The 12320-nt window shown below is 39.5% G+C and overlaps 1 protein-coding gene across 1 annotated transcript in view; it reads right to left on the reverse strand.

The window, feature by feature from the left end:
• Window positions 1-265: 265 nt before the first annotated feature.
• The window catches only part of SLC25A36 (solute carrier family 25 member 36), a 61865-nt gene continuing 49810 nt past the window's right edge, over window positions 266-12320 (reverse strand). Inside the window, exons 5-7 of the mRNA XM_024202868.3 lie at window positions 10844-10910; window positions 4938-5221; window positions 266-4094 (exon numbers count right to left, since the gene is read on the reverse strand). Of these exons, the coding sequence (XP_024058636.2) occupies window positions 3901-4094; window positions 4938-5221; window positions 10844-10910 (545 nt within the window). The 3' untranslated portion in view covers window positions 266-3900. The remainder of the gene's footprint in view (window positions 4095-4937; window positions 5222-10843; window positions 10911-12320) is intronic.

A 12320-nucleotide genomic window follows, 5' to 3' on the forward strand; every position in this document is an offset into this window, starting at 1 on the left:
TTCAAATGTGACTATCAGGAGGCAAAAATAAAAATAGCAATAAAGCACAAACTGTCATTCTTGAACGTCTTTGAATAAAGAGTAAATATGTGGAGTGTCTCATGTAATCGGAGAATTATATAGGTACAATGTCAATAGACCTATGGATAGGCTGATGTTTCAGTCATTCGTTATAAAGAAAAATAAAAACCCATCATAAATCACTAGTGTGATCCTACAAAGAACAATGGATGCTAACAAATCAAAGATTAGGAAAAAATAAACAACAGATCTTGCAGTCAGTTTAAGGTTAGGAAGAACTTTCCATTTGGTACACCAAAACTCACCTTGCTTTGTAACATTTCACATTGCACGTTAGGATTTCTAAATCCAGGATATTGATGGAGAGAGATATAAAATACAGTCCTATCCATTGAAGACTTTCTGTCATGGCTTTCCAAGTTCCAGCCACAAAAACGAACAGTGATAAGCCATAATTTTATCAATATTCTTGTTATATAGTATACTGTAGAAAGACTGAGAATTGTTTAACACCAGATACAAGTTTAAGTGGAACATGGATCCACTTCTGCTGTGAGCATATCACACTATAGTGCCACCTTCTGGCTAAAGTGGACATCTGCAGTATTATACAAGGTTTCTTGACTCTTAACCAGCTGTTGAGTAAAGTCAAATAAAATATATCATATTTAAATAAGAATGGATGTTGGTTTATATATAAATTAGATGGATATGTAAAGTCATTCTCAAATGTTACCCTTTCCATAAAACTGAGATTTAAACTCTGTTAGATAGAAAATCATGGTGGTATAACTTAATGTAAACTCCATTAAAAGAATCAAGTAAGAGATGATGACCCAAAACAACATCAAAGTACACTCCAAATGGTATTATTGAATGATGCATCTTCCGTTTGCCTCTGTATGCTTTCAAAATAGATACCAAGAAAACTATGTAAAGAATTTCAATATCTTTGGGAAATAATTCAGAGGTATCTTTGTACACTGTGGTAGCTTTATAAACAAACAAAACACACAATTTGGTTTAATTGTTTCTTTGTTACAGAAAAAGTTCACCCCTGAAGAAATTTAAAAGGTTTTGTCTTTGAAGGATTAAAACTCCATGAAGAATTGGAACAAGAGGTTGATTGTTTCTCTTCAGCCGATGACAAGGAAAGTAAAGCACAGAAGACAGAACTTTCTACTGAGATATCTCGCCTTTGGAAGCAAGATTCAGTGCTTCTCCCTGCAAGGCATGCACGCACAACCTCGTAGGGTAACAGAAGTGATGCATGTGCACTGAAAGCAGACCAGATCTAGTGAGCCAAATTTATCCCTGGAATACGCAGGTACAATTCCCATCGAAACTGTGGGAATTATATCCATTAACTCCAGGGATGAATTTGGGCCTGTGTGCTTGCTAAATCTAAAATTCAGCTATAGCTGAATTGCCTGGATATCTCCTGAAGAGAAATATGTTTTCAATGTAACTCATTCCCCATAATTAGCTATTGTAACATAGCTTTTACTTTATAACCACTTTTGGCTTCCACATTACTGCGCTTAAACTTTTGCTGTTAGTTAAATGCTGGTGCCAGCAGCAAGATCTGAGAAGTCTGGCCACTAATGTTTGGAAGCAGGAAGGCTAGTTGTGAGTAATACAGCATTAGCAGGTTTCCCAGCGAGGTCACTGGGAAAACCTCTGAACTGAGGGTTTTTTTTAAAATAATCTCCTTGTACTAATAAGAATACAAAGATTGCCAAGGTTAGTCTAAATGTGCGCAACACAGGCTATATTGAGAATACTTCTAGTATTAAAAAACAGGTAAGAATACTCAGTTTCTACGGAAAGCACATCAATGCAGCCAAGCCCCTACTGAACAGGCATAGCAGTGGTGCTCTGTGCTCTACAGTGGCCCTTAAAAGGAGAGGCAGTTATTACAGAGTATTACTAACACCAAGGCTTGCAAGTCTATATTAAAAGATTTCTGCCGTAGTATGATGGACACTACAATGCTCAAAGGAAAATAAAACAAGACAAACTGGTTGTTCAGTATGCATCAAACTTTTATGTATAAAAGTCTCCAAAACTATCTGAACATCGATCCTAGCGATCTACTGCAAACAATGTCTTTTTCTGCACAGGTGTTTGGAAATCAAACCATACACTTAGCTTCAAAAGAATCTGTGTGCACTGAACACTGTTTCTAACTGCACATGACCAATATCGAAAATCTTAAACGGGAGAAAAATCACAAGCCAAAAAAGGCCACAAAGTGCATAAGGAGTCATTTGTAAGATAAAGCCATTGCACACAAACACACAGTTTAATGTATACTGAAGTACCACACTGGAGGAGTTAATTGCACTGCTTTGTTATACCAGTGTAGTGGCATTTATAGATAGAAAGCTACTGCCGCAAAAATCACTGTGAACATCTCATCCGAAGGGCAGCAGATTTAATCCTGGAAGTATTCAAGGTCTACATGTGAGTTTGAAAAGCTATGTAGAATCTGAAACTTATTTCTCATACTCTGGATCTGGAAAACTTGGTAAGTTATGGCAGAACAAGTAACCGAACTAGCTAAGATATGCTGTCAAACATAATGCATTATTCTGTAACCAGATTACAAAATATCAATTAAAACCAATGCCTGAATATTCAGATAACTGAAAGGACAGAGTTATACGGTTATCTGCAGTTTTGCACCCAGCTTTAGGTTGAAAAACAAGGGATAAGCAACTTTTAAGGGGAATGTTTAAACAAAATATTCTCAATTACCATCTTCTCCATCACTCTGAAAGTGGCTGGGGTTTCACTGAAAATGATCTACAGCAACTCCCAACTTGTTACTACACAGGAATTGATCTATGTGCTTTCCTATAGCTTTACACATGGTGAAGTATGTGCCCTCCTGCTTTAATCCAGGAGACGTGTGGGTACTCTAGTCACTAGCTTGCATAAAGCTGTGTTTGATTGAACATTATATATCCTGCATCATGTAAAGCAGGTTCACTTGTTAGAATTTAACACTTCATGAAGACTCCTTAAAGACTCCTTAAAGTTCTGCAATTCCAGTGTTAGTAGTGTGGGTCACATTACGGATCAGGTGAGGAGACTCCATGATCTGTTGTAACAGTACATCTTATGGTCTCCCTTAGATTCTAAAAGGGAGCAGAGATCTATGATAATGAAAGCAAGAGGACTCAGTATTGGCATGCTTGGATTTCCAGTCCTGCTAAGAGACCGGTATCCTGCAGAGTTAAGCAATGAGAGCTTCTCACACAACTTTGAACTGTTCTGTCGCTACAAAAGGTGAGATTGAAGTACATTCTATTTTAGGTCCCTGTGCCACATTCCTTGAGATAGTAACACAGGAGTTGCATGCTGCAACTACTACCTCAGTATCATCATTTGAGACTTCAGATGGAATTGAATAGAAGTTTCAGACATACAAAGTTATGAATCTATGCTTTCATCCTCCTCACCCTAATAGGTTATTGTACATTGAAACAAAATGTATTGAAGACCAAACATTATGAGTGGAACAAGGCTATCCCTTGCAATAGAATACAATATATAACCCCCTCCCTCCAAATCACTGAAGCTCATGGTTTTGCATCATGTAAATTAACACATGGAGAGAAAATAGCAATTTTGAAGTAAGATGTGTTTAAAGGCATTCCCCTGGGGGCAGCTCCTTTGTCACATGGTCACAAAAGAACCATACAATAAGGCAGCAAATTGCTCATGGTTGCCTATAATCAATCTTCTATTTCGTCCACAGCTGCCTGTTCCTGATAGATAATTTTCTTCTGCCCACCACGCTGGCATTGATATTTGGTGGTCCACTGCAATCTTTTGGTCTTCCACCTTCCTAGAGATAGCCTTGTAACTTTGCTATCCATTCAGTAAGTAGACTACCACTTCATAGGTTGACATCATTATAGCTGTGTTTGGAATCTGTCTGACCAGATGTGTAGTTAGACCACGGTAGAGGGATCCATACCCTTCTTCTCGCACAAGCAAAGATAGTGTCTGGAAGAAAGCTCTGTATTTTGTTCCCTCTTCACGTAGTCTTGTTCGTACAACCTCTGTGTAAAGAAAGTAACACTTGGTTATTTTGGTCATCACATTGCAAAAAATGTAATGAAAACAAATTAATCAATTTAGCCGACAGACTAAGCAAGCATAAAACCCTCAACATCGTACACTCTTTAGATAGTAGGTAAAAAAGCCAACATGGCAATTACTGGGGCTGGGAATCTGGAAGAAAAAGACAAGCCATGTTCTTACAAGAGCAAAATAACCTAAAAGTTTAGCTATTTCCAGATGCCCAGTTAATGAGGTGAAGTGATGGTGCTTTGAGTGGCCCAGGTCCAACAAACCACTTAAGCATGTGAGTAATCACACTTGTTTCACCTTAAAATTAAGCATATTCTTAAGTACTTTGCTAGATTGAGACATAGTAAACAGCATTACTGGGGAAAACTGAGCAGAAGAACAGCACAGTGAAAGATTGGAGGAGATCTTGCTGACATATCTCCCTAAACATTAAAAAGGAAAAGCAAGAGCTCTGTTGGTTACTTACTTGAAACTTACACAAATAATGAGCATAATATAGGGGTCCAAATGAAGCCATATGTCCCTGAACCTGTATGGACTGGATTACAGCAGTTCCCTGGTATACATTAATGTTATTGCTCAAAGGGGTCAGACTAAATATCTGTTTAGAAATACTGTAGCCTCTGGTTGACTTGCTGAATCAGAAATTGGCCATGCCAATTTTCTAAATCGAACAATAGACAGAAGTGTAGCTAAAACAAAGTATTCCTTTATTGGGACCTGATCCAGAGAATGATAGAAATCAATCAAAAGGCTCCTGCTGACTTCTTTGGGCTTTGGCTCAGGCTCTTAAGGAACACGCTTGCCCTTACCATGTGGATATGCTATAGATGTGGCACAGGTTTTGGAAGTGGCAGCAGCCATCATCATTCCAACAAAGTCTGAAGCTTCTTTTACAGATTCATCCTCACTGTCCATGCTAGTCTTAAATTCCAGTAGTTTTCGCTTAATACTCTCGTAAATAACAAAATGAATAACAGTTTCAGATATGCCTGCGTAGGAGGCCGACATTCCTCTGTAAAAGCCTTTAATTCCATCTGAATGATAGACTTTTCGGACACATTCGAACGCACTCATTTGCTTTTCTCCACGATTCCTGAAAGAGAAGGAACATTGAACTGGTTCACAATAATCATTTTAAATGATTAATTACACAATGTTTTGCTATAAACACGAGTCCTTTGGAAATAGCTGGCAAATCAATGCAAAGATGTTCCAATTCAAAAGTGTTTTAAGAACATGCACAATTTCAGTACACAAGTCGTTCCATTGACTTCAGTATTACACATGCTTAAGTACTCTGCTGAATCAGCGCCAAAGGATGTACTGAACACTTAAAGGATTGTGAAGTCTCAGACAAGTCTCCAGCCTTCCTCATCTTCAAGGTTCGAAAATCAGCCTAAACCAGAGACAATCAAGGTATATAAATGCGTGACCATTAGAAAGTTAAGACTAAGGAACTGAAAGCCCCAGTTGCCTACAGTATGTTACTTATTACAGGACAATAGCTTAATGTTCAAAGGGAGCAAACAAACCACTAAACAGTAGTTCATTATATAAACTGATCCCACTAGGCCACAATTGAGGTCAAATAATTGTGCACATTGCGTCGAGCAGATTTTGTACTTGTAGGACACAAAAAAAGTTTTAGTCCTCAACATCCCCAACTTGCAAATGTAAGTTCAGCTGATCATTTATATTAGAAAATAAAACAGTGTGTATGTGTATATACCACATGGATCAGTTAATAATGAATTAATTTAATAAACTTGTTCCCACTTGCTATGTTTCACAAGGTACAAGTGGAGAAAACACACTTAACATGGAGTTATACAGAATGAGAATGAATCCACAATTCATTGGCTACCTGCATCACTTAAATAGATTCTGCCACCAGAGGTCTCTTGTAGGATTGAGTAAATTATACAAAATAATGCAGGACATTGCCCTTTAACTACTGCTAGAGACATTTGGGACTATATTTTGTTTTATGTTGTCCCGACGCCTTTCTGAATTAAGGCATATGAACTCTGGCCTATATAGAACAGTTCCTTACCTTACAGTAACTGTGATTCTTCCAGAGGCTTTGTCTGTGTGGATCCCCACTTCAGGAGGCTAGCAAGCAGGGCCCACATGCAAGGTGGAATTTAACTGCCACTAGCTAAAGACTTAATGTAAAACTGATGACCCAAATTTTGCTTCTGATCTGGAGGCCAGGTCAATGATGTTTAATAAAAACAAGAGGATTACTCCAGGTGGCTGCTTTGCATGTTTCAGATACAGGGATATTTCTGAAACATATAGAGGCTGCAGCCTGGGCTTTAGTGGAGTGAGTCTTGATGTTAGTCTTGATGTCCTCCTGCCATTTGGTGTCAGACAGAAATACACGGTGTAATCCATTTAGATAGGCTTGTCTTTGAACTACATGGCTTAATGTCATAAAGAGGTGAGGGCATTGTCTAAGTGTACAGCTACACTAAAGCAAGGAGCCAGCATCCCAGCCTGGGCAGACAGACTAAAAATATCAGTGTGGACATTGCAGCATGGGTGGCAGCTTGGTCTAGCCACCCCAGCTTGGACACACCTCGGCCCAAGCCTGGAACCCCTCCTGCAACCCAAATCCCTCATCCCTGGCCCCACCCTGGAGCCTGCACCCTCAGCCCAGAGCCCATGCCCCCTTCCACTCCTCAACCCCCTGCCCCATCCCGGAGCCCCCTCCCACCTTCCGAACCCCGTGGCCCCCCCCTTCCAGCCCAGAGCCCCCTCCTGCACCCCAAGCCCCTCATCCCCAGCCCCATCCCCCCCCTTCCCCACACAACACACCCCAACTCCCTGTCCTAGCCTGGTGAAAATGAGTGAGTAAGGGAGGATGGAGTGAGCAGGGTGGGGCCTTGGGGAAGGGTGTTCAGTTTTCTGCCATTAGAAAGTTGCCAGCCCTAGCCCAGCTATCCATCACCATAGAGACTATTCAGTGCAGGATCAAGCAAAACTAGTGTAAGTCTGTCTACTCACGCGGGGAGGCACATTCCCAGTTGCAGCGCAGAGATACTTTAAAAGTTCTCATTTTATCCAGATAATGTAATAGGGCCCTGGTGATGTCCAGATAAAATAGAGAACAGAACATCCAAAGAGCAGTTTCAGGGACAGCTCAGTCTGGTTTGGTTGTGACTTTGAACCTTTATCTAATCTGCTGCCTAGATGACTGTGCAGGAGGGCTGGCACCTGTAGAAGGTGGTGGTTTCCTACAGGAGAATCTCGGAGGGTAATCCATAGGTCACTGCTGGGTGTAGCTATGTGGTCTGAGGTTGAGGTATAGATCCCCATTGATGTTAACACAGCCCTGGAAGCTTTTAGTGAATGCAATGTGTGTTCAGTCAAAGTGCTGAACAAAGCAAAGGGAAATTCTCAATCATATTCTGTACCTTCCTTGGAATACCTGAGGCTTGCAGCCACGACACCCTTCACATTGTTACTGCAGAGGCCATGGACCAAGCTGCAGTATCCCATCTGAAGCATCTGACTGCCTGAAGAGCAGTTTTCACTACTAGTTGTTCCTCTGATTATGGATTTTAACTCTCCCTTGAAGGAGTTTGTTGAGAAAGGGAGATACCTTGTCCCACCTCAGGATTCCTACTTCAGGGATAACTCTGGGTAATTTGTTATACAGTTATTGAACAGAGGCAAAAGAATAGGCTTTCCTACCAAAGAAACTGATCTTTTGGGGATCTTTACCCTTGTGAATTGCTCTGACAGGATCTAGCTGCTAGCTGTCTCTTGTACCAAAAGAGTACAGAATTATTTGAAACTCCTTTCGGGAAACATATATTTTCTCCATTCTCTTTGCTATATGGGCAAGGGTAACAGGGTTCTACTACAGACTTTTAATTGATTCTAGGGTGCCCTCGTTTACGGACAGTGCTATCCCGCTTGGACAAGTGGAGTACAAGACATCGAGCAGCTTATGAGCCTTTTCTTTGATTACTGGTGCCTGAATTTCAGCTATACAAGAGCATTTCCTGAAAGATTTGAAAGTCATCACTGGGGCTAATGAGAGCGCCTCATCAGGAGGCAACGATGAGGGGTCTCTGGGAGAAGATGTATGGTATTGATCCAGTTGTTCCAGAGCTGCCTCTTCCTCTTGTGCTTTGTCTGTCCAGTTCTACAGAAGGTCTTTAAAGTTGATGTGGAAGGAGAATGAGAATATCTGCATTTGCATGATGAGCAAGAGAGATATCCAGTACTGGAGGTTCTAGACAGCAGGCCTCAGTATGCCCAATATGGTGAATGTGGTATATATGGCTGATTAGGCCATTGTGAGGAAGCCAGTGGTCTAAAATGTATATCACTGGCAGAAGGGGATGAACTGTCTTCAAACTGCAGGGAGCAGGGAAATGAGGGGAATTAGACCATCAAAATACAGGCAGAACTTACAGCCCAATGGTTTTGGATCTGCCATTACGCGTGGCAGTGGCACAGTGTGCCAAGTCAAAGTTGTAAAACGGTTTGGGGGTGGGTTTTTTTTTGGAGTAAATAGAAACAAAAAGGGAGAGAATATACAGTAGGGAATTGAAGCCTGGCTGAGCTAAGCTAGGGAAATGCTGTAGTGAGGTGGTGGACACCGCTGATTCCACCCTGGTGCCACAGATAGTACGTGAAACTAGGGGATGGTTGTGGCTGCTCTGCTTTTATACCGTTGGATAGGGATGGAGGGAGGACGGAGATAAGGACATGAATGGTACAGACATGGTCCCAAGGGACACTGTTATTTAAAGATTCTGATCCCACATGCATGATGTACATACGCACCTGAAGTGGAGATCCACACAGACAAATACTTGAAGAAGAAATTGTCCTTTCAATGTGCAAGATGCACAGGTGCATAAATGTGGATAGCATATTTTACTCTATGTATATACTCTGCAATATCACCTTGGAAGACCAGAACAATTTCCTTTTGTGCACCGCAAACACTGAGTCAACTCTTGCTCTGACTGAAATCAATGGGAGTTTTATCATTGGCTTCAGTGGAAGCATCATCAGGCCCATTATAGCAGCCACTGATTTGAAGGGTTGTATTCTCTGCCTGAAATAATCACTGGATTGTAATGATTGGAAATGTAAGGGGAAGGACAAAACATTAAGGCACCTGCTTAAATACTGTGACTGTCAAAGAATAAGTCACATTTAAGTTGCACCCCTTTTAGCATCCCTTTCCCCATGTAAACACAAGAGTCTCATACAGGTACACCGATGTCCTATACATTGTACATCTGAGCAAAACCAAGCACTTCACTTGGCATTTTAGTGATAGGTTTGGGACTAAAATGCCACATTGATACTAGAATAAAGGCACTAAACAAGTTTTCAAATATGAGAGTAGATAAATTTGGAACCTCAGCCACAAGAGGTAAAGGGGATTAAAATACATCTACCCAAAGCACCATCCACCATAATCCAACTATTCTACAATTTTAATGTGAAGAGACTTCTACAGAAACAGAGGACCAAAGTTGATTTGATCTTACAGATTTTGCTTTTATTTGAAGTTGGCTGCTGCAGGTGACTTCGTGGACTTGTGCTGATATTTACTCTAGGTCTTGTACTTTGTTACTGCACTGATCCTTCTCGTAAAGAGTGATAACATTAATGTTTCTTACATTTCCAATTCAAAGAAAGATAAAGATACCGGGTAAAATGTTTGTAAGTGCCTAGGAGAGAGACAAAGTAGGTGAGGTAGTATTTTTTATTGGACCAATTTCTGTTGGTGGAAGGAACAAGCTTTCGAGCCACAAAGAGCTCTTCTTCAGGCCAGGGGAAGGAAGCAGATTGCCTATGTCCCTTAGGAGTCTAAGTCCATTTATTAGGTTTCCTAAGTATTTTAGGTGCTTTACCAGTAAACTATATCAGAAAGAAAAGGATGAATGATTCACTCATTTCTATGCTCTCCTTACTCTCCTGTGCTACAAGTGAAAACCAACTATATTTGGTGTTCTTTGCTACTCTGTGGAGCAGTTTGTTGAATGTGTTTGCATGAGGGTATGGAAAGCAGGGCATGATAGTGGTGTGAAGTTTACAGAAAAAGGAGGGATTGTAAACAAGTCAAAGTGGCTGGAGAGAGAATGTCATATCAGATCAAGCCAAGTCTCTCCCAGCTGTTCTAAGTGGATATTGGTCAGGAAAGAGATGCATGTTATTTTCCAGCCTAACTAAATAATATAAAATAAGCCATCCTTTATCACAGTATCTATTTATGATATAAACCAGAATCCAGCCAATTTCGATTGAGCAGTCTGCTATAGAACCGCTTCTGGATCAGTGAAACCAATTTTCCCCTTTTATAAGCAAGCTCACGATACAGAAGATTAATAAAAAGAATACAAAACTACCTGCTTCAGGGATTCAATTAAGTAAGCAAATGTTTAATTAATGAGATTGAGATTGTTTAAAGCACTGTTAGTTTTGGAAATGGTCAAAGAGTGCTAGCCACCAGAATACTGTAGTACCTCCAGGCAACATCATACCACCATCCAATTAAACTACTGGGAAAAGGACAGTGTGCATCTCAGAATCAGGTTAACGTGTGGCCTTACCAACTGAAATCCTGACTAGAAAAACCACTCTCAGTTTAGAGGAGAGAATCAATTTTATAGCATCCTTCTATTTCAATTATTAGACAATAAAATTGGTAAGCAATCCTAGTATGAAAAGGGTTCTTTACCTTGCATCGAGCTGTAATCGCGTCTTTATTAGCCAAATAGGATTGGTCGCTGTGATTGCAGTAAAACCTAAACAAATATTTAAAAGAAAATTAGGTTTGATAATGTCGTGAAAAACACAAACTTAGTTAAAAGTTAAATGTACACAATAAGGTACAGTCCACGAGAAAAAAAAAACCTCAGACTATACTGATTTTTAAAAATGTTTCTATTGTAGGCCTCTACTGATATTTTATTACTTTTACAAGTGCACAGAGCCAATAAACTCTCCCCCCCTTTTTTTATTTTACACTGACATTTCATACGTTCAATTCTTAGCAAAAAAGTTCTCCATATAAAAAAATTTCCCAATTGTACATATTTCTCTGCCAATCTATTTATACACATCCCTTTTTGACCCCTTTGAACAGCAAGACTAGCTAGCTAAACTGATATTAGTCAATTAATTTGGAAAAGTTTTAATAAAAACACATTGCAAATGTAACTGAAGTGAATTGAAATAGTATAAAAACATTCTCTACAGATTTAATTTACTACCTGAAATACAATCTGAGTTTAAAAGCATGCAAACTGAATGTCTACTACGATGCAGCTAAAAGGCACAAAATTACTGTATATTAAAGACATTTTAATATTGAACTATAACAAATACTTAAATTGGAGAGTTTATTAATAGTCCAATGTTTTATTTAGAATTCAAAAGCAAGGATTGTTGGTTGGCCCCAGGAATACTTGTACAAGCATACAAACGTTAAAATTGTTTTAAAAAATGGATTGCATATCTACTACTAACTAGTCAGACAGCAACTATTTGGGTTTGCATTAGGGCTAATTCTAAAAGATTTTGTTTTCTGTCCACTTTGAAAAGAAAAAAGAAAGAGTTTCTCTTGCTCCTGCACAACCAAGCAGAGTCAGATGTAACTCTGGATAAATTTACTTTTGTAGTACCATACATGCACCATTAATCAGGTGGGCATGTCTGCAGGAGGGAACAGAGAAAGGGAAGAGCTGGACATTTGCCAAGCAGCAAAAGATAATTTTGATACTTTGTGCTTAGTGTGTGTCACTCAGGACTTGCATATCACTATACAGTCTCCTGCCCGCCTGCAAGCAGATGGACTCAAGGGCCTGGGAAAGTGTCAAAGAGTATCTTGTTCAGTGCATTTCTGATGCACACCTCAGCTACACAAAACAGGGCTTTGATACGTTTAAGAAGATCATTTACAATTACACATATTTAAGCAGAACTGCTTGCATACCAGTTACTTCTGTTCAATCACCATCTATGTTTACACTGAAAACTTGTACACAAATGACTGAAGTACTCAAAAACAGAAATGCCAAAGGATCTTAACTGTTTTAAAAATTTATTTTGGAGTTTTTTATATTTTTAAAAATAGATTATTAAATCCTAATTTGAGATCTCAAATTACACTACAAAAATAACCTTAACTATCTATGCTTCTTAACAGCTACTAA

The sequence above is a fragment of the Terrapene carolina genome, unplaced genomic scaffold (assembly GCF_002925995.2).
Source record: "Terrapene carolina triunguis isolate 2854851 unplaced genomic scaffold, T_m_triunguis-2.0 Scaffold88, whole genome shotgun sequence".
NCBI lineage: Eukaryota > Metazoa > Chordata > Testudines > Emydidae > Terrapene > Terrapene triunguis.